Raw genomic sequence first — 18,483 nt, 5'->3', positions numbered from 1 at the left:
CAGAAAATTCATGGAATCCAAACAGCCTGTACAATATCTAGTAAAATGACCAAAATACCCTTATCTCATTGAAGATGACCAAAATACTAATATCAAGGAAGAATTTGCTAGCGTCCATCGCGAAAGGCATTTTGCGGATGGCCTGTTGCATGTCAGAGCAGCCACATAGGCTCACTTTTCAGCAGATTTTGTCTTCATTCAGTAGGATAGATTCCAACTGCATCATTTTCTTTTTAATCTAGCTGCCATTGTCGGAGGATGCTCTAGCAACATGTCCTCATGGTATTGCAACAAGGCATGTTTATAGTGGCCCCAGCCTTTGCTCAATCAAGACTATTCACTTGTTTCAAGTCCCAACCTCAAAATCTCCATTGGGTCAAGAACATCCCAATCAGATTGATCATTTTAACCATCTAATCAAAAGCCTCTTAGTGATGATTATACATAAACCACTAAACAAGAGCCTCATTAATTATAGGAAAACATTTCAAAAACCTGGATTTCGTTTGCAGAATAAAGACAGAGTGGAATTGACCCACAATTTGGCCATCTCCACACCCTTTTTTTCTTTTCTTTTTTTGCATTTCATGGGGATTCAAGCTCACTTGTCTTCTTGCGCAGGTGTCACAACGGTGGGTTTTGTCTATATTTTCTTAACGAAATCCCATTTTGCTAGTAGACCTCTTAATGATAATTAAACAAAAAGCCGCTCCACATTTAGCACATGCTTACATAATTGTGCTCTACTGCGAAAGTAGTTCATGCCTAAGGAGTAAGGGCCAACGAATGGTCGTGAAAGCAGTAGAATGTTTCACAAATTGGACTCCAAATTTTAAGAACACGGCCACAGTAAAAACAAAAGACTACATTCGTGTGAGTCAATAGCTGTTGCAGTCAATGTCTCATTAAGTCCGGGCAGTCAAAAGGATAATTCGCACCCCTTTTAACGTGATTTTGACATAAAATAGAGTTAAAGTCTGCCACAATTCACGCTATCAGGGGTGTGAATTAACCTGGAGGTGCGAATTTATCATCTCCCAAAAAGAAAATGACTAATTCACTGGCTGAAAGAGCTGTTCGACATGAGGATTGCTATTCCTGTATTTTGGCGGAAGACAGTTTATGGGTAAAGCAAGAAGGGCTACAGTTTAAAATTTCTGCAAAAAAGCTAGACATTTCGGCCTAGCCTACATTTTCGGCCTTGGCCGACAGGACATTTACCGTAAATCGGAAATTTACTAGACTTCTGCAGACTTTCGTCAAAATTTTGTTTTTTATACCCGTTTTACAAAATTTCCACGGAATCCGAAATTTGAAACCTTGAGAATGACAAAGATGAGAAGGGAAGGAGCTAAGATGGCTTGCATATTTAGCGGCCAGTTGGATACGCAGATTTTAGAATCCAGGCTTTTAGTTTGAAAACAATGTAAAAGACGGTTCATGATCAAGCAGCCCTGACATCGTTTTTTGGATTTTAAGTGAGAAATTCAGGTTTTAAAATCTCTCCTGCATCCTGAGATTTCTAAAACCTGGAAATATGGGAGAATCTGCTACTCTCTTGCTGTCGGAAAGAAGGGCGAGAAGTCAAAAACGACGGCCGGTCTGCTTCTTCACTTGTCTCTTAGCTATAATTTTGAAGAAATTAAGGATTCTAAAATCTGTGTATCCAAACGGCCCCTTATGGTCAGCAAAGAGGAGGGGACATTGAAATTTCAGGGCCGAGCTGATATTTTAATATTCCCTCCCCCCTCCTTAAGCCTTCAAGAGCTAATTAGAAAAGTACAAAATAAAGAGTGTCATTATCGAAGGGGAGGAATGATTGTTTCGGAGAGGCCGAAACAAAGTAGACCAATTAGTAGGATGTGTCTGAAATGACATAGGTTTAGATGAAAATGGTGCAGTTCATTCCCAGAATTACCTGTCAATTTGCAATTAGCTAAAATTTTTGGGAGAGAAACAGCTTAAGCTCATTTAGTCCATCAAAGCAGTTTGCAATTCATGTGGGATATAAGCAAATTTGTAAATTTGTCTGGCAAATAATAATGTACTAAGTAAAATGACCTTCCCTCAAAGTTGATGTTGTACACTTGTTTTAATACACATGAACAGTTAGTAAAAATCCCATTAATGATTTAGTTCCTCAGTAGTGAGATGGGTAGAAAGGATATTTATTCAAGTGAATCATGAAAGAGTACTACCATAGAAAAAAAGGATCACAGGGTTGAAGCCGATTGGGATTCCTCCGCAATTGCATCTCGCACTGACCTCAAGAGCAAAGGCATCAGCTTTTGATTGGTGACAATGATGCCCTTTTCGAGATCCAAGTATTTTCCCTTTGAGAAATCCAAAGGATTTCCCGCAGCATCAGTCACTACGCCGCCGGCTTCTGAAATTCATCAAACAAAAGCTGTTAAAAAAGGCTAAGGAACAGAGTTCTTGTTATCAGTAGGAACAAAGTAATTTCACGTGTCACTTAGAGATAGAAGGAATGCAAACAAAGTAAAACAGTTTAAACCTGTCATGAACAATAAAACAAAGTTCAACAGTTAAGACTATGATGAACAATATTTGATTAGGTAATTCGGCACGAAGAAATTCTAGCAGGTTTCAACAGCTCTGTTTTATGCTGAATAACTCTTTTTTGAATTGACAAGAAGACTGTTTATAGAGGCTAGAACAAGATATGTGAATGGAAAACAGCTACAGCTGATTAAACCATGTAGTATGGACATCACGTTCCAACAATCATGAAAATAATCAGCACAACTTAAGAAGGCGGCTTTTTCCTAAATTCCTAGAAGTAATCAAAGCAAATGCATCTCCATCAAATAAGGCGGACCAAAGAATAGGAAGGGTACATGCTATTATGAGATATGACAATGGAAAACAGAAATTTTTTGAAAACTTCTGGAGTAAACCACACCATACCCATTAGCCAGTCAACTGAGATTCATACATAAGAATTACCAGCAATCAAGGAAAGACACAGTTAAACCTTCTATTTCCAATCTTTGCAGACATGGCAGAAGATATGACCATGAGAAAAGCACTTTTTTTTTTCAAAAAAAAAAGATGGAGAAAATCACGCCTTACCTTTTCACCAGCCAATAAATCTTATGAAAATAGAGGGAGCAAATCACATCATTCCCATTCGCCAATTACTTGAGATTTATTATTCTTCAGAATTTCCAGAACGACAATGATCCCCACCCCCCCACCCCCCCCCCCCCCCCCCCCCCAAATAACAACACAGCATGATGTGCCCCCCTTTTAACGTGATTTGACGTCAAAAAACGTTAGTATGTCCACAATTCACATTAAAAGGGGGGCGCATCATCCGTGGGGGGGATCATCTCCCTTTCCCTATGCACACTTGCCTGGAATGGAGGAAAAAGTCTTGGTAACTCAAAAGGCCTTCCACATCAGCGCTAGACTGAATTGTACTCTCTTGAAGGTATCGGGCAGAGAGGATCAGAAGCACACAAAAATGGAAGCCACATAGATCTGAACAAAGAAAAGCAAACCACTCACGCAGTCATGTCAAAATCGTGGAGCTCTTTGTTTGCAAAAATCGGCAACAGAAGCTCCTCTCTCCCACTTGGAATACAATTGCTCCATTACAAGATAACAAAGGGAATCCAAGAGTAGAATTCACAGACGAAGGTTTCAACGAAGCAGAAGAAAAATGGGAGAGCAGTCTCATCGGTTATTTCATGGGGAGAAGACCATATTTTGACACACTACAGGATTATTTAACTAGGAAATGGAAGCTAAAGGAAGAATTCCAGAATTCCAGCCCTATTCACTGGAGCAGGACCAAGTTCTCAATTGAAATTAAAACAAATGGGATTGTCAAGCAAAAAATTGAGTACGATTGGAAACCAAAATCATTTAACACATGTAAGGATATCGTTCATTCAACAACAGAAGCATGTCATATAGCAAACATCTCCAAGGGACAAGTAAAGCAACCAGGGCAGGAATGGAGACCAGTAAAACAAAGGGCATCCATCAGTGAGTGTTAGCCCAAGGGTTCAACAATTACCTAAGTTTTGATTCTTAACAAACCAAAATTGATTGACGAGTTATATTGAACTAATGCATTGTACCAGATTTTACTTCAGTCCAAGCAATGGCAAAACTACTTCAAATTCAAATGCAGAATATCAAAGCCAAAGCCTAAGCACAAATGTTCAATATATTGTCGTGAACTGAAGCCGAAACTGGAATCAATTGGAGTACATCTAAAGCAAAGGCAAAGTTCAAAGTGTCATGACTTGAAGCATTGAAGGCCAGAAGAAGAAACTTCAACTTAAAATGTCAAATCCATCCTCCCAAGGTTGAATCATGTTCAAGGCACCCAAAGAGACCAAATATTTTTCAAAATAAACTCAAGAGACCAAGAGTCCCAAAGTTGGAAATGAAAAATACAGTTAAAAAATTTCTTAAAAAAACCCAACTTTGAGCTGGCTCAATTTACCGCTGGCCAAAGTTGGGTTTTTTTTATATAAAAAATCTAGTACCCTTCTGACGGGCGACCGGGAGGTCCAGTTGACCGTGGCCAGAAAACAGGATTTTTATAAAAATCCAGTACCGTCGTGGCGGGCAACCGAGAATGCGTGGGCGACCAAGGGTCGGTGTGATCGACTGCACTTAAATTTTAAACTGTTTTAGGAGGGCATAACGACTGCTTCCTAGGTCGACCAAGGGTCAACCGAGAGAGCCATTAGACTCTCCAAACAACTAGTTTTTGGTCTCCTCTACAAATACAAGTGCTCTACTTCATTGTAAACATCTTTAAGGGTGATACATTATCATTATTTTGAGCTTTTAACTAAATATCATTCATTTCAAGAGGAGATACACTCTCAACCTCCTTGGCACTTGAACTTGCTACCAATCTTATGAGGTTTGGATCAAGCTTATCATTTGTAATCTCCTTTTGAGAGTGTGAGATCCGTGCTACAAATTGCAATCAGCCTACAAGAGGTAAATCGTATTCGTTGTATTTGGTGAGAAGAGTCACCATTGTTAAAACCCTTGGAGCAAGAAGCTCAGATTGTACTTGGTGTTGATCTCTACCATGAAAGGAGATCGGTTGATCTGTTCTTGGTATTGATCTCTGCCGTGAAGGGAGATTGGATGTTAGTGGAACCTCAAGGACGGCTACCTTGAGAAGAGAGGACATAGGCAAGTTGACAAACCACTATAAAAATCTCTGGTGTGATCATCTTGTCTCTTGCTCTTCATCTCTTCACTGGGACTGGTAATCTCTTTCCATTTACTTTTATCTTTGTATTCAACTAAGTTTGCAAAATCGATTAGATTTCAAGAGGAAGTGAAGAATATAAATGCAATGATGGAAGAGCATAATAAGACATGTTCAAAATATGAGTGCACTATTATGTGGTGGATAGAATAACAGGAAAATAGATGTCTAATCAATTTTTCTCACAACAGTCCGGCAGGAAGATAATTTTTAAAATCACTGGGTGTGTCAAGTTCATAAATCATGAAGACCTGTTAATTTAGTTCGTTGGTGTTAGTGCATAGAAGAAATTAATGGAGAACAGAAGGAAATTCTATTTGACTTCATGTGTTGCTCATTGTATAAATTTGAGAAAGTAAAGGAGAATAGAAAGAAATTATATTGGACTGCCTTTGTTGCTCGTCATATAGATTTGATGTTAGAGAGCGGCACTATATTGAAAATGCATGTGTTGACGTTTGAGAATGCTACGAAAATAACTAAATTTATTTATGAGAATCCATGGGTGGTTAATACCTGTGACCACAATGCAACCAGCTGCATGGTCCCATATCTTCTCACGGTATCCTTGATGAGGAAAACGTAAATAAATGGCCCCATCTCCTCTAGCCAGTGCCCCATACTTCGCTTGGCTGTCTATACGAACTGGTGGTGCTTGGACACCGAGTTTCTATTCGAAAAATAAAATTATGGGCTTGATGACACTTGATAAAAATGGACTTAGTAAATGGCAACACCGAGTTAGTTTGCTAGTGGTACCTTTGCTATGGAGCTTGATAAACCATGCAAGGAATGGGCTGCCTCAAATGATTCAAAGAAAGATGCCTCTGCAGGGTTTTCAAAGGCACTGACAGATACCTGATCAGCAATCAATACAAGTAAGAACCGTCAATATAGGAATAAAAAATGAATGCAATATAAATGAAAGAATAAACCAATTGTGCACAAATGTTAACCTTTGTAGGTGAAGAACCATCTAATAATTGCATGTCAGTTCCAGCACCAATTCTAGCAGAGAAAAGACATCCAACTTGGTTTTGCAAAGAGTGCTGATGAGGGCAACCAATTGATGTTAGAGGAAGATTTGGACATGCCAGGACACCCAAAACAACTCGTCCTTCATCTAGCAGTGCTAATGCGATTGCATATTGATCTCCTCTTACAAACCTAAAACCCAGCCTCGTGTGTGAGATAAACTAGTTTAGTGGTGATATGAAAATAACAGAGCAACACAATTAAGCAAGATATCATTTCTGTTAGTATATTTTCAAGAAATGAAAGCAAAATCAAAAACCCAAATAATCACTAATGAAACGAACGGAAGTACATAGAAATGTTTTCCTTCTACCTAATTAACTGAATTCAATGTATCCCCAATTTGAAAAACGAACGGAAGAAAGAAAATTGTGATGTCCTTGGCTACAAACACTATATAATTTAAGAAAAAAAGCACTCCAACAACTTTGACTGAAATTATTTTTATGATTCCATTAGTTGATATGGAATCGATCAAAGAGCTAAAAAGCATATCATGTATTAACTAGATCAAAATTAAGAACTACACATTCAAAACACATACAAATGCTTACAGATCTAACACATGGTTCTATGTTTAAAAGTACCATCCACGACAAAATTAGCCACATTGCAATTTGTTTCTTCCTATGATCAGAAATGCGAGGCAATAGGTTAGGGTGGAAGATTCATTCGATCTTCTGGAACAAGATAATAATCAAGACAGTTGCTCATACAAAGGCAATTGTTCAGATTGTACAAGTTCAGCTCCCATGAAGGGATGGATGCCAATGCTCTTTGGCTCTCACTGCAACTCGTACGGACCCTCTTGATATTCATCCCAGGATCGACATCAATGAAATCTCAAGCAAATCGACGACTCACTCCATGGCGATGTTCGGTAATTTTACACTTGCCACCATACTTCAGATATTTTACAGAATTGAATCAAAGCAAAAATGCTCCACTTTTACTCAATGAAATGATCCATCCATGTTCGTAGGTTGAAGAACCTTGAATCCCGACTCTTCCATTATGTCCTTAGCCATATCAATTCACACACAGACTGTGTGGGTTATTGCACAATAGTCTTCTTCTGCATTTCACCACGCAACCACATTTTGCTTCTTGATGGGCTATGCGACCAAGTTTCCTCCAACAAAAGTACAATAGCTTGTTCTAGAGTCTTATCAAAAAGGCGAATCAGACCAGTCGGCAACCAAGAAGCCTTCCACACTTATGTGATTATGTTATTTATTATCTTTTGAAAATAATTGCTTTGTCAGGAGGCCCCATTACGTATCACAAAATTAGCCTAAAAGCTTCCCAATGAACAACAATTAGATTTTCTATAACCTAGCTAACAACACTTACCGGGAAGGCAATGTAAAGGCATGTAATCGTTGTGTAAAAATGCCTTTCAAAAAGGCGACAATAACTTCTTGGAACCTCATAGAGGTCTCCCTTCTCCTTCAATAGTTTTACCTAAGGATCCATAAGAGTATCAATGGGTTATGTTTTTAACAATGTACTTTCTTTGTGATAAACTTATGCCAACTTACCATGCTCAAGCTATTTTTTTATAAAAGAAAAAACTCATTTTAGAATATTCAAATTCAAATTACCATGCTTACCCTTTAGTGCCATCTATGGGATCCAATACCCAATGTCGGCCATGGGGACCTCCATCAGATTTGCCACTATCAATTGCAGCAAGCACTTCATCAGTCGATAAGGGCGATATATCATATGCGCCATCACTAGAGAGTGTATCATTTACAAGCTTTGTGATACGATTTAAAATTTCTTGGGATTCATCCTTGCGTAGATCCCCGGAATCCTACGAAATCAATCAAAATAATAAAACTACTACAGTAAAATGGAAAGAAAATAGTGTGGAAATATCTCTTCAGAAAATATACTAGCTAATCCATCACCTATACATGTACGGAATCACAGACAACATTTGCAGACTTACCTCCTCAGCCACCATTGAAAAGGATACAGAAGGAAGTTCCCTCTCCAACACAAGGCTAACCAATGCCTGTGAGCCTGAGAAATACATTGACATTTGATGGACGAGAAAATGTAATTAACTTGCGAAAGCTTTAGCAAAACAAATAGGCCAACAATATATAAATATTTGTACACTTATCGTGGGACCAATTGTAAGGAATTTCCAGTCTTTTCAATCACATCCTTGACAATATTAATTGTAATAGCATGTGAAGTGTCGGACCTTCACAATCTTGATTATACTATCTCACATGGGTAATGGGTTAGCAATCATTACTTGTTCTAGGCAACCATTTTCTACCCCAATAAAAATCAACCATTGTTATCTCCTATATTGATTCTAATTGAAGATCCCACATGCCCTGATGCAACCCATATTTTGCATCTGTTCAAAGTTCAAACAAATCAGAATGAAAGAGAGGCTTTAGAACACCAAAAGAAAGAGGGAGAAAGCACCAAAATGATATTGATTGTGTTAGCAGGATGTCACTATGACATCATACAATTTGCCATAGGGTCCATTTTCCTAAAATTTAACTGGGCAGTTCATTCTAGCTTTTAGGGATTTTAGGTTTTTTAGAAAAAGTCCTTCCAATACTATTTCTTTGCTTGGTTTTTAATAGTTTTTTCCTATAAAATATTAACATAAAGGGGACTAATGTTTCCACCCCCTCTTTGATGTCTTTTACGTCCTCTAAAGGGTTGTTTATAAAATCATTAAAATCTCATTCAGAAGGAATTTTTTGGCAAAGGGTTTTAATTCTTCGGTTCCTTTAAATGAATAGTTGCAGTAGTTAAGTTTTGAATTCGATATGCATGCATGCATATTACATTAATATGAAATAAAAATATTATGTACACATTGAAGATCTTAAAAATTGGTCTGACGTTGTATTGAAATGAATTTGCTGGTAGGAACTTTTTTTTTTTTTTGGTAGGTAAGCTGGGATTGCTGGTAGGAACTGTTGAAAGAGAATGCTTATTTTATGTTTTATGATGCTTGAAGCCTAGAAGGGAATATTTATAATATTCCGTTTCTTAAGTGAAGAATAAAAGGGTTGAACCCACAAAGGGAACATACCCATCTCCCATTTTCGTTTCCTTTCTCCTCTCTTTCTCTCTTTCCACCTTTGTATGTATTCCTCTTATCATTCTTCTTTTCTTCAATATTGTTAGTTAATCCTAAGAAAACAACAGAGTATCATAGTAAGGTTAGAGTGGATCAACGAGAGTTGTGATCTCTTCCCACTTTTGCACATGGTTTTTAATTTCCACTAAAACTGACACGAAACGATAAAAAAGTTTTTGCATCCCCGCTGAAATGCATGTTGAAACCAAAAAACATACCGAAACCAAACTCACAAGTGTATTAGTGGTATAACGCATAACGAAACCAAAATCGTAAGCATATTAGTAGTAAACTATGCCAATATGTTTTACATAATTATATTTAAATGAATTGCATGCAAAATGCAGTGCATGTATTATGTATAAATAACTATATGAATTAAATGTAAAAAGTTGTATGTACTGAAATATCAGACACCGTGCCTGTGGTATTCGATGTTTTTAAACCATTATGAGTGCTTTTTTGCTTATGTGATGGTTTTTTAGTTCTTCCTATCATTTTTTGAAAAGGATACAATAGAAGTGGTTTCAGATTGATTGGATGTGTTTTGAGTGTTGTAATCTCGTCTTACAGGGCATTCTTGACCATACAGCAAGGGAATTGTACGACATGCATTTTGTTTTCTTTTTTGGAACAATTTTACAAGGGTTGCTTGATTCTGGCATCTCTCGGCATATGTTTTGTAGTGTTTATACATAAGTATGATTGATAACACTTCCACAGGCAGTTTTGTGACACATTCAAGTCCAAATTAGACCGTTGGAATAGTTAGATGGACCACGCCGATCTCCAGATCATCATCGTCGATTGGATGGATCTATTACCTTGAATGATCATAATATGCTTGAATATATTTGTAGCAGACCAAAGCTGGCATGCATCAATGGGAGAATCAAAGAACCAAAGGAACCTAACTATGAAATTGGGAGTCTAAAAATCCCAGTATGATGTCCTGGTTGTTGCACTATATGCAGCCTAGCATCATTAGGGGTTTTTATTCCTTGAGAACAACATAGGAGGTGTGGGACACTGCAGCTCAGACGTACTCACATATACATCAGCTTCATCAGGACAGCAAATCTTGCTCAGGGAGAGATTGAACAATACTATGGTACTCTCAGGAGCAAGTAGGAAGAGTTGGATCATTACAAACCCATTGCACTTAGCCCATAATGTATGAAGAAACAAACAAAGCAAAGGAAGATATCTGAGTTTTTAACAGGATTGAATCCTGATCTTAAGTTACGGAGAGTTCAAATCCTTGGGAAGGATACACTTCAGGGGGTTTAGTTGAGAGCGATTTCGGGAAATTTTTACAAACTTACGAATCCTGCATTACTGGCACGTTACTTTTTAAGAACACTAAACATCGTTATTAGTCGCACGTTCTGTGAAGGTCGGAACTTTGTTGTTGTGAGAATTTTAAGGCACTAAAAATAAAGTATAAAGATTAAACCTAAGTTCCCCTAAAACTGGTGAAATTCTAAATTAAGCCTCCTCTTCGTATCTCCATCTCCTCGCCTCGCCTCTCTCTAGACCGAAGGTGTGTATGGCCTCTCATGCCAAGATTATCGCCAAAGACATGATCCTCTCTCTCTCTCTCTCTCTCTCTCTCCCTCCTTCATTTTTTGTGCATTTTTCTCTCAACCTTTGATGTTCTTGTCGTTCTAATCAGCTGAGCGGTAAGTGATGGATGCTTATCTTCTTAAGGAAAAAATTGGGAAAATTCTTTTTCCATAAATCTAACAGATAGAATTTCCAAGTTCAGGTGGAAGGAGAGTTGATATGAGAACGTCAATATTTTTCCCTTGGAAAATTCATGTTATTAGGACAGATTATCTAATTTGTAGGTTCTAGTAGTTGCTTTTTTCATTTTAGCAAGTTGGTTTGAATCCCATGCCTGGAGAACAGATATTTCTAGTATTCGTTTGAATCCCATGCGTGGTTAACAGATATTTCTAGTATTCGTCAGAAAAACTACATATTTTTTTGGTTTTACTAGTCTTATTGATGCTTCATTAGTGAAAAAAATCAAAGTCTCAATTATTAGTGATAATATGAAAAATTTATTGAAAATTTGATTCCATTCCGACATTGGTTTGGACCGTACCAAACGCTAGAATTGAAATCATGATTGATTCCCTTAATGAATTCCAATGCAATCTAAACACTAGAATCAGAAGTTTCAATCCGTTTAGGGGGGGGGGGGGGGGGATTGTAGGAATGGAACGTGATGTCAATACCAATTCCTGGAGATCTCCAAACGCACCCTTAGGGTTATCAAAGGATCCAATGTGGATCAGATTCACCTATGTGTGTACCATTAAAAAAAATCAAGCTATGCAATGGCTTCTAAGAAACATTAACAAAGAAAATACACTTTGTATCAAAGGAATGTGGAAAGAGTTCAAGGAATAATACCATAATCAGCTACAGTAACAGGACTTTTATCTGACTTTGATTGGACATCTGATTGCAAAAGTGCCTTTTGCACAGTCTAGAGAAACAAGCATTAATTAATCCATGATATTCTCCTCATTGTACGACAAGTACATAATTGAATCAAATACAAACATGTGCAAAAGAAAAAACATGGGAAAATAGTTAACAAGCATTAATTAATCCATGATATTCTCCTCATCATAAAAGTACACAATTAAATCAAATACAAACATGTGCAAAAGTACACAATTAAATCAAATACAGAACACAGCCAAGTTGACTCAACTGGTAGGGGTGCTACTCGGGTAGGGCTGGGTCGGGTCGGTTTGAGGCCAACCCGACCTGAGGAACCATTTACTCAACCCGAACCCGACCCGATTTCCAACCTGATGAGGTTCAACTTGACCCGACCAAAGGAACCCTTTTTTCCAACCCAAACCCAACCGGACCAGAGTTCAACCCAACCCAACCTGAGTTTTTAAGCTTACAAAAAAAATGATAAAAAATGTCGGGTTTCATTCAGGTCAGGTTGCCCAAGCCCTCAACCCGAACTCAACCCGGGTTGGGAAAACTCAACCCGAACCCGAAACAGACCCGAACTCAACCCAACCCGTCCTTTTTTCGTGTTGAACCTGACCCGAGTTGCAACCCTATCAACTAGGCCTAAACCTAGTCAAGTTTTATGTGATTGATTCCACACAAAATTCCACAGAGTATCAAACTAGTCCATGTTTTGATTCAACTTGGTGACTTAGGCAAGTCAAAAGATTTTGTGACTTATCTGAGTCTTGAAACCTAATTAAAAGGAAGTTAAATCAATTGAATCATGAAATTTTATCCTTCAGTCTCATAGTATCAATCAAATCTCGTAATACTTGAGCTCTCTAATGGATTCCACCTAGAAAACTACTTTCTCATGGATAGCTGATATGTTTAAAAGAGTTTGAGTCCGGCTCTAATTGGTGTAATCTGAGTCAGAGACTATTAAGTTGTTATGGACGGTTCTGCAGAATAAGAAACTATTAAGCATTTTCAGAGTATTTCCTCTCTAAAAGGAAGCCTTTTTCTGATTTCTTTTGTCACAGCAAATTAAACCCAAAATCCCTGTACAGTTTTGAAATGTTTGGATACATGGATTTTATAATCCAGGATTGTAAAATCATGGATTTTACAAGCAATAAAACTTGGATTTTATACGCTAAAACCTGGATTTTACAATTCTGAAAATGTACAATACAGGCTTAAACTTATAAAATCTAGACTTCAGCTTATAAAATCCAAGTTTTAGCTCGTAAAATCATGGATATAAAATCACTGTATCCAAATGGTTCCTTTGGGTACTAACCTAATTCTTTGAACATGACAATTGACAGAAAAATTGAACCCTAACTAGACGTTTGGATACAAGGTTTTTATTTCAGGATTATAAAATCCTGGATTTTAAAAGCTAAAACCCGGATTGTACTTTTTCAATCTAGGCTTTGGGTTATAAAATCCAGGTTTTAGAAAAACCATGGATTATAAAATCTATGTTTCCAAACGTCCAGTAAATGCAGTTGGATTAAACATCCAAAATGAACAATAATAGATAAGTAGTGAACTTTCAAGAGAGAGAGAGAGAGAGAGAGAGGGAGAGAGAGAGAGGGAGAGAGAGAGAGATGGGTTTTTACCTGACAGAGTCGAGCAGCAAGAGAGGCGGCTTTCTTGGCAACGGAGAGCTCTCTTTCGTAAGACATTGAAGCTTTGACGAGATTGGAAAAGCCAAGAGCTGAAGATATGGAAAGTGAAGGGAGAGTTTTGGTTTTTGATGATGAGAAAAAGGGGAGTCTGATTTTGGAGTTTATTATAGAAGCTGAAGAGGCAAAAGCCCAAGAGGCCATTGTATAGTTTAAAAGAGAGTAAAGGGTTAAATAACCTTCATTTCCTACTTTATTCATTTATAGATACTGATATTGGCACTGTCATGTTTTGATATTTGTACTAGCTCGCCTTGGCTTTTGTTTTTTTAATTGGCTTCTTAGAGCTTTTTGGGGTAATTTGACAGTTGGTTAAATAGTAAAAGACAAGGCAAGCTAGTGCAATTATCAAAACATGGTAGCCACATTTCTCTGCCCGGATTTCATACTTCTAGCATTGTACACCTGTTGGCTTATGAGGACCATTTCATCTGGTGGGCCCATTTATCGTCTCATCAGATTGGAGGGTTTGGATCATCTTATATGGAAGATTTTTTTGCGCACAGATGATCTAGGCCAAGGTCTAACAAACAAATGAATGGTTTAGATCAGTCAGTAAGGTGGGCCAACATGATGCACAGGCACAGCCATCCAACGTAATAATTGCACTTGAAATCAATGGGACTAGTCGTGCTTAATAATCGCATCTGAATCCAAACCAAATGGCACTAAAAAAGGTGAAATTTTGCTTGGAATTCTTGAGAATGATGTTTTATCTCTCTTGGTAATTACATTCCCTACGAATACCCTACAAGGTTGACAACAAAACACTGCTTGCAACTATTCTACAAGTTAAGTTCCTAGACTTGTCTCCTCTCTATTGACTACTTATACAACTACTGCAAAACAGGTATTCTTCATTTTCTTCATGTTACAAATGGCATCTCATGCGTCAGATAAAAGAACTACAAAAAAAAATGGAATCAACTATTCAGTCTCTTTGGTGGAACCCCGAATAGGCCTAATAGGTGAGGGAGTAGGACTATCCGACCAAGATGTCTTCAACCTCATTTAAGCCACAATTATGATTGTCATTGAGATCAACAAAACCATGATCACGTGTAAAAGGCTGAAGTGACACATGTTCGTGGCTTTCTTCTATAAAATGGCAAACATGAACCTACTCACAAAATTATAGTGGTTGGCACTCCAAAAAAATGCATTTAATATTCTCTAACTTTTCATCCCCCCATCCAATGCATTCTAGTGTTTATAACCAATGGGGGCGCCCTTTCATCCATTTTTTGCAAGGGCGCCCTTCAGTTTAGAACTCCCATTGTAATATTTTTCTTTTTTCCATTGTGCACCCCCTGTAACTAATTCGTTTTTTTTCCTTTCTTTTTTAATAAATATATACTACTTGTGAAGTCTTATTACCCGAAAACTATACACTAAAAAAATCCGTTGGAGTACCTTTTGTCTGCACCCATTTTTAAAGTCCCCTTTCGGGTCAAAGAAGGGCTGGTCTGTCGCACATCAGATCAGCCACCTCGTTAATGAAGACAACAGCTTTTGTCTCCATTCACGAGGTGGCTGGTCTGACATGTAACAGACCAGCCGCGAAAAGCCTTTTGCGATGGAGCTTAGCAAATCCCCTCCAACAAAGGAATGTATGGAATGGAAGTTGGACGCTAAAGTGGTTGGTTATTGTAAGTTCCCTCTCTTAGAACATGTGACAATGGAGAGCAGTTATGAATGAAAGACTATAAAAAATGGTGACTCCATCGGAAGAAGTCCCAGAACCAAATCAAAACATGCCATAGCATTTTATCTTTTATCATTTAATTTTTTTTGCTGTCATTTACTTTTTGTAGTTGTAGATTGTCTGATCAAGTTAAAGAACAATGGATTCATCTTCGTGGGTGACTTTATATCTTTAATTCTCTATCACTCGCACTGACAGCACTGACAGCACAGTCGCACTGACAGGTATGCAGGGGTGTCCAGCAGAGGTTGTTAGCGCTCAACCTCAAACAGATGGCTTACAATCACATTCCAGCTTGTTGGGCTGAATGTATTATGGAGGCCGAATTAGACCTCGAAGCCATTCAATTCGAGGACTTACAACCTGCACCAGCTAAAATGGAGGACACAAAGGCCGAAACTCAGGACCCTTTACTCGAAATCAATCTGGGCACCGAGACTGATAAACGGCCTGTTTTTTTCTAAGCGAGTTGTTCAATTTAGAGTATCAGAATAAACATGTAGAACCATTAAAGCTATACGAAGATTGCTTTGCCTGGGATTATCATGAAATGCCGGAATTGAACAGGGAATTGGTCGAACATCGTCTTCCGACTAAGAATTGTTTCAGACCCTATCAACAACCAACAAGGAGGATGTCACCAGAGGTCCTAAGAAGGTCAAAGAGGAGCTGATGAGACTTCTGAAGGCCGGATTCATCAGGGACATACGGGTATGTACATTGGTTATTAGATATAGCTCCTGTTATTGATTTAGATCATTAGAGATTTTATATGGCGTGTGGCCGTATTGTTCAATATTTCTCAAAAAGGACTGTACGACCCACATCATGGAATGATCTAAACTGTTCATTTGTTGGGCGTGCCCGAAAAATCATTTCCTTAGAATATCCTAACACTCCAATCTATAGAGGTTTCCATAATTTGCAATCCCTTTATAGGTCAGGGTTAGATCATCCTATGAAAGTGATATTTGAGGCACAACCTACTTGCGGGGTGGCCCAACAAACGAACGGTTGGATCATCCCACGAAGTCGGCCGTAAGGTCATTTTTGAAAAATGCTGGACTATACTGCTGCGCACCATTTTAAAATCTTGATCATCTTGCTAGTCAATATCAATATTTAAAATATAGAGAGGAATTGCTGTCAACAAGGAGGTAAGTTAAAAAATAATGAAAGGGGTGGTGCTATAGAAGTTAATCTCAGTTCCATTGGTCTATTCCTTGGGTATAATAATCCCACATCGCTTGAAGCGAGAAAACTGCAACTCTGTTTATAGTAAACAAATGCATTAGTAACCGTCGAGCGATGATAAAATTTGCATGTGTGGCTGGTTTATCACACCTATCATCTTCCCAGATGAGAAATAATACGCATTTGAGCTCCCTTACTTTTTGGCCCTTCTGTTTTTTTCATTCACTTTCTTGTGAAAAAGGCTGAGATTAATCTCATTATAACACATTTTTAATCGGCTATGTTGGCAGTTGGCACTACCTCGTTTTAATACTTGCACAAACCCAGCTTGTCTTTTCCCCCAAAAAGCTCTTAGAAGCCAGTATAAAGAGAAAAGACAAGTTGGTTTTGGGCAAATAATAAAACACGGCAGTGCCAATATTAGTAGCCTTTTTCATCTGAATAAGCACCTGTTTTCTTAGTCACACGACTCACACTCCATCACAAGAAAGTTTGGCTGATTTATAGGAGTAAATGAAATCGGTACTACCATGTTTTAATAATTGCACGAACTTGGCTTTTTGGGAACGTAATAAACTTTTGACAGCTCTTTAGATACCAAAAGTTGTGATGCTGCCGATAACAGAACATGGTTGTGCTGATATCATTTCCCTTTGTCGGGGGAAAAATTGAGCAGGGGTCCACATTGCTCCAATTGGATGGCTGGGATTATTTGATGAGCAATGGCCCACATTCCTCCAATGGGAAGGTGGGGATTATTTGATGATCAGTTATCCACATCATATCAGGTGCATTAAAAGCACATATCAATATGGACTATTGTTGTCGTTGAAATGAAAAGAGATTAATGTAATCAAATCACCCTTAATTAGTATTGCTTAATAATTTAGTGGGATTTGCTAGGCAACTTTGTGGAAAGCCATTTCGTGGCTGACTTTTGCACGACAGAACAGCCAAACGTGAATGTAGACTCATTTTAAATTTTCCATGATATTCTTACGCTCGAATTCTCCCTCAAGCTGGTGCATACATGTTAGTCATGCCTAAATGGCTTACAAATATATGTAACATGTTCCTTTGGTTGTATAAAAAATTGGGAAAATAATAGTAGAAGGACCTATTTTCCTTTTCCAAAGCATTGTTTAGTTGCCTTTTACTACATGTGACAGACCTTATCTATTCCAAATGCAAGCCATACTGATTGCTTGACTTCATTCTCAAATCAGGAGGAAAAGTAAAGTAAAGACATAGGATTATAGGAATACTTTTTTTCTTTCTGTCTACTCCTTCGTACGTACATCCAAACGGACCCTTGGTGACAAGTAAGCTAATTCATCCTTAGAATTCACAGATAGTTTGCATGTGTGAGCTATGACCATCAAGGATTGACATGCATGGGGACTATGACCTACCAAAGGGCTATGCGACTCTTAAGCAACCTTACAAAGACATACTTTTCTCTATTTTAGTTAGTCTTTTCTTTTATTTAGAGCTTACTCTAGTTGGTATTTGTTTATGTTGAGTAGAAGGCCTTAAGTGGGTGATAACTATCTTTTCACCCAGCATTAGGGGTCAAGACCTACGAATTTTAGAGTTTTTGGGCCTAATTTGTTTTTGAAGAAAAAGAGAGAGAGTCTATCAGGGTTGTCTCCTCCAAAAAGTAGATTTTGAGTGAGACTTGGTTGGATCTTGGAGATTTTCTTCTAGTAAGTGATCCTCTTGTTCACTTCCATATTCTCGCTTAATCTATTGTTAACTATCCTAGTTCTATTTTTAGGAATTATTTCATACTATAATTATCTTGTGATAAACTATTTAAATTTGTGATAGTTTAGATCTGTTCTAATAATTTTATTAGGGGTGACTGGGTGAGGGGTTCAGTTTGTCCACCCCTTCTACTCCTGTTACGGTCCTAAGTGGGGGCCCGCCTAGGTATGGGACTGGGTGAGACCTACCCTGATATGGGACAGGTTTAAAG

The 18,483-nt window shown here is 38.0% G+C and overlaps 1 protein-coding gene across 1 annotated transcript; it reads right to left on the bottom strand.

Annotated features, from left to right (window-relative positions):
* Positions 1 to 1,970: 1,970 nt before the first annotated feature.
* Positions 1,971 to 13,775, bottom strand: LOC143848400 (3'(2'),5'-bisphosphate nucleotidase 1-like). The gene is made up of 8 exons (XM_077357342.1): positions 13,541 to 13,775; positions 11,850 to 11,925; positions 8,262 to 8,335; positions 7,918 to 8,123; positions 6,226 to 6,436; positions 6,029 to 6,127; positions 5,786 to 5,939; positions 1,971 to 2,386 (listed from the first exon to the last, which is right to left on the bottom strand). Exons 1-8 carry the CDS (start codon positions 13,748 to 13,750, stop codon positions 2,214 to 2,216), a joined length of 1,203 nt encoding a protein of 400 aa, XP_077213457.1. The 5' UTR covers positions 13,751 to 13,775; the 3' UTR covers positions 1,971 to 2,213.
* Positions 13,776 to 18,483: the final 4,708 nt, after the last annotated feature.

The sequence above is a fragment of the Tasmannia lanceolata genome, unplaced genomic scaffold, assembly GCF_043159265.1.
Source record: "Tasmannia lanceolata isolate RefF3 unplaced genomic scaffold, GAP_Taslan_0.1 ptg000016l, whole genome shotgun sequence".
NCBI lineage: Eukaryota > Viridiplantae > Streptophyta > Magnoliopsida > Canellales > Winteraceae > Tasmannia > Tasmannia lanceolata.
This window is presented reverse-complemented; position numbering and strand designations above follow the sequence as displayed.

Excerpts from the sequence above, each read along its gene's own strand:
- LOC143848400 (XM_077357342.1), bottom strand. The coding sequence starts at position 13,750 with ATGGCCTCTTGGGCTTTTGCCTCTTCAGCTTCTATAATAAACTCCAAA. Across the intron at positions 11,926-13,540 it reads TTGCTGCTCGACTCTGTCAG|ACTGTGCAAAAGGCACTTTT; the intron begins GTAAAAACCCAT and ends TTGTTTCTCTAG. Across the intron at positions 2,387-5,785 it reads TGGTTGCATTGTGGTCACAG|AAGCCGGCGGCGTAGTGACT; the intron begins GTATTAACCACC and ends GATGAATTTCAG.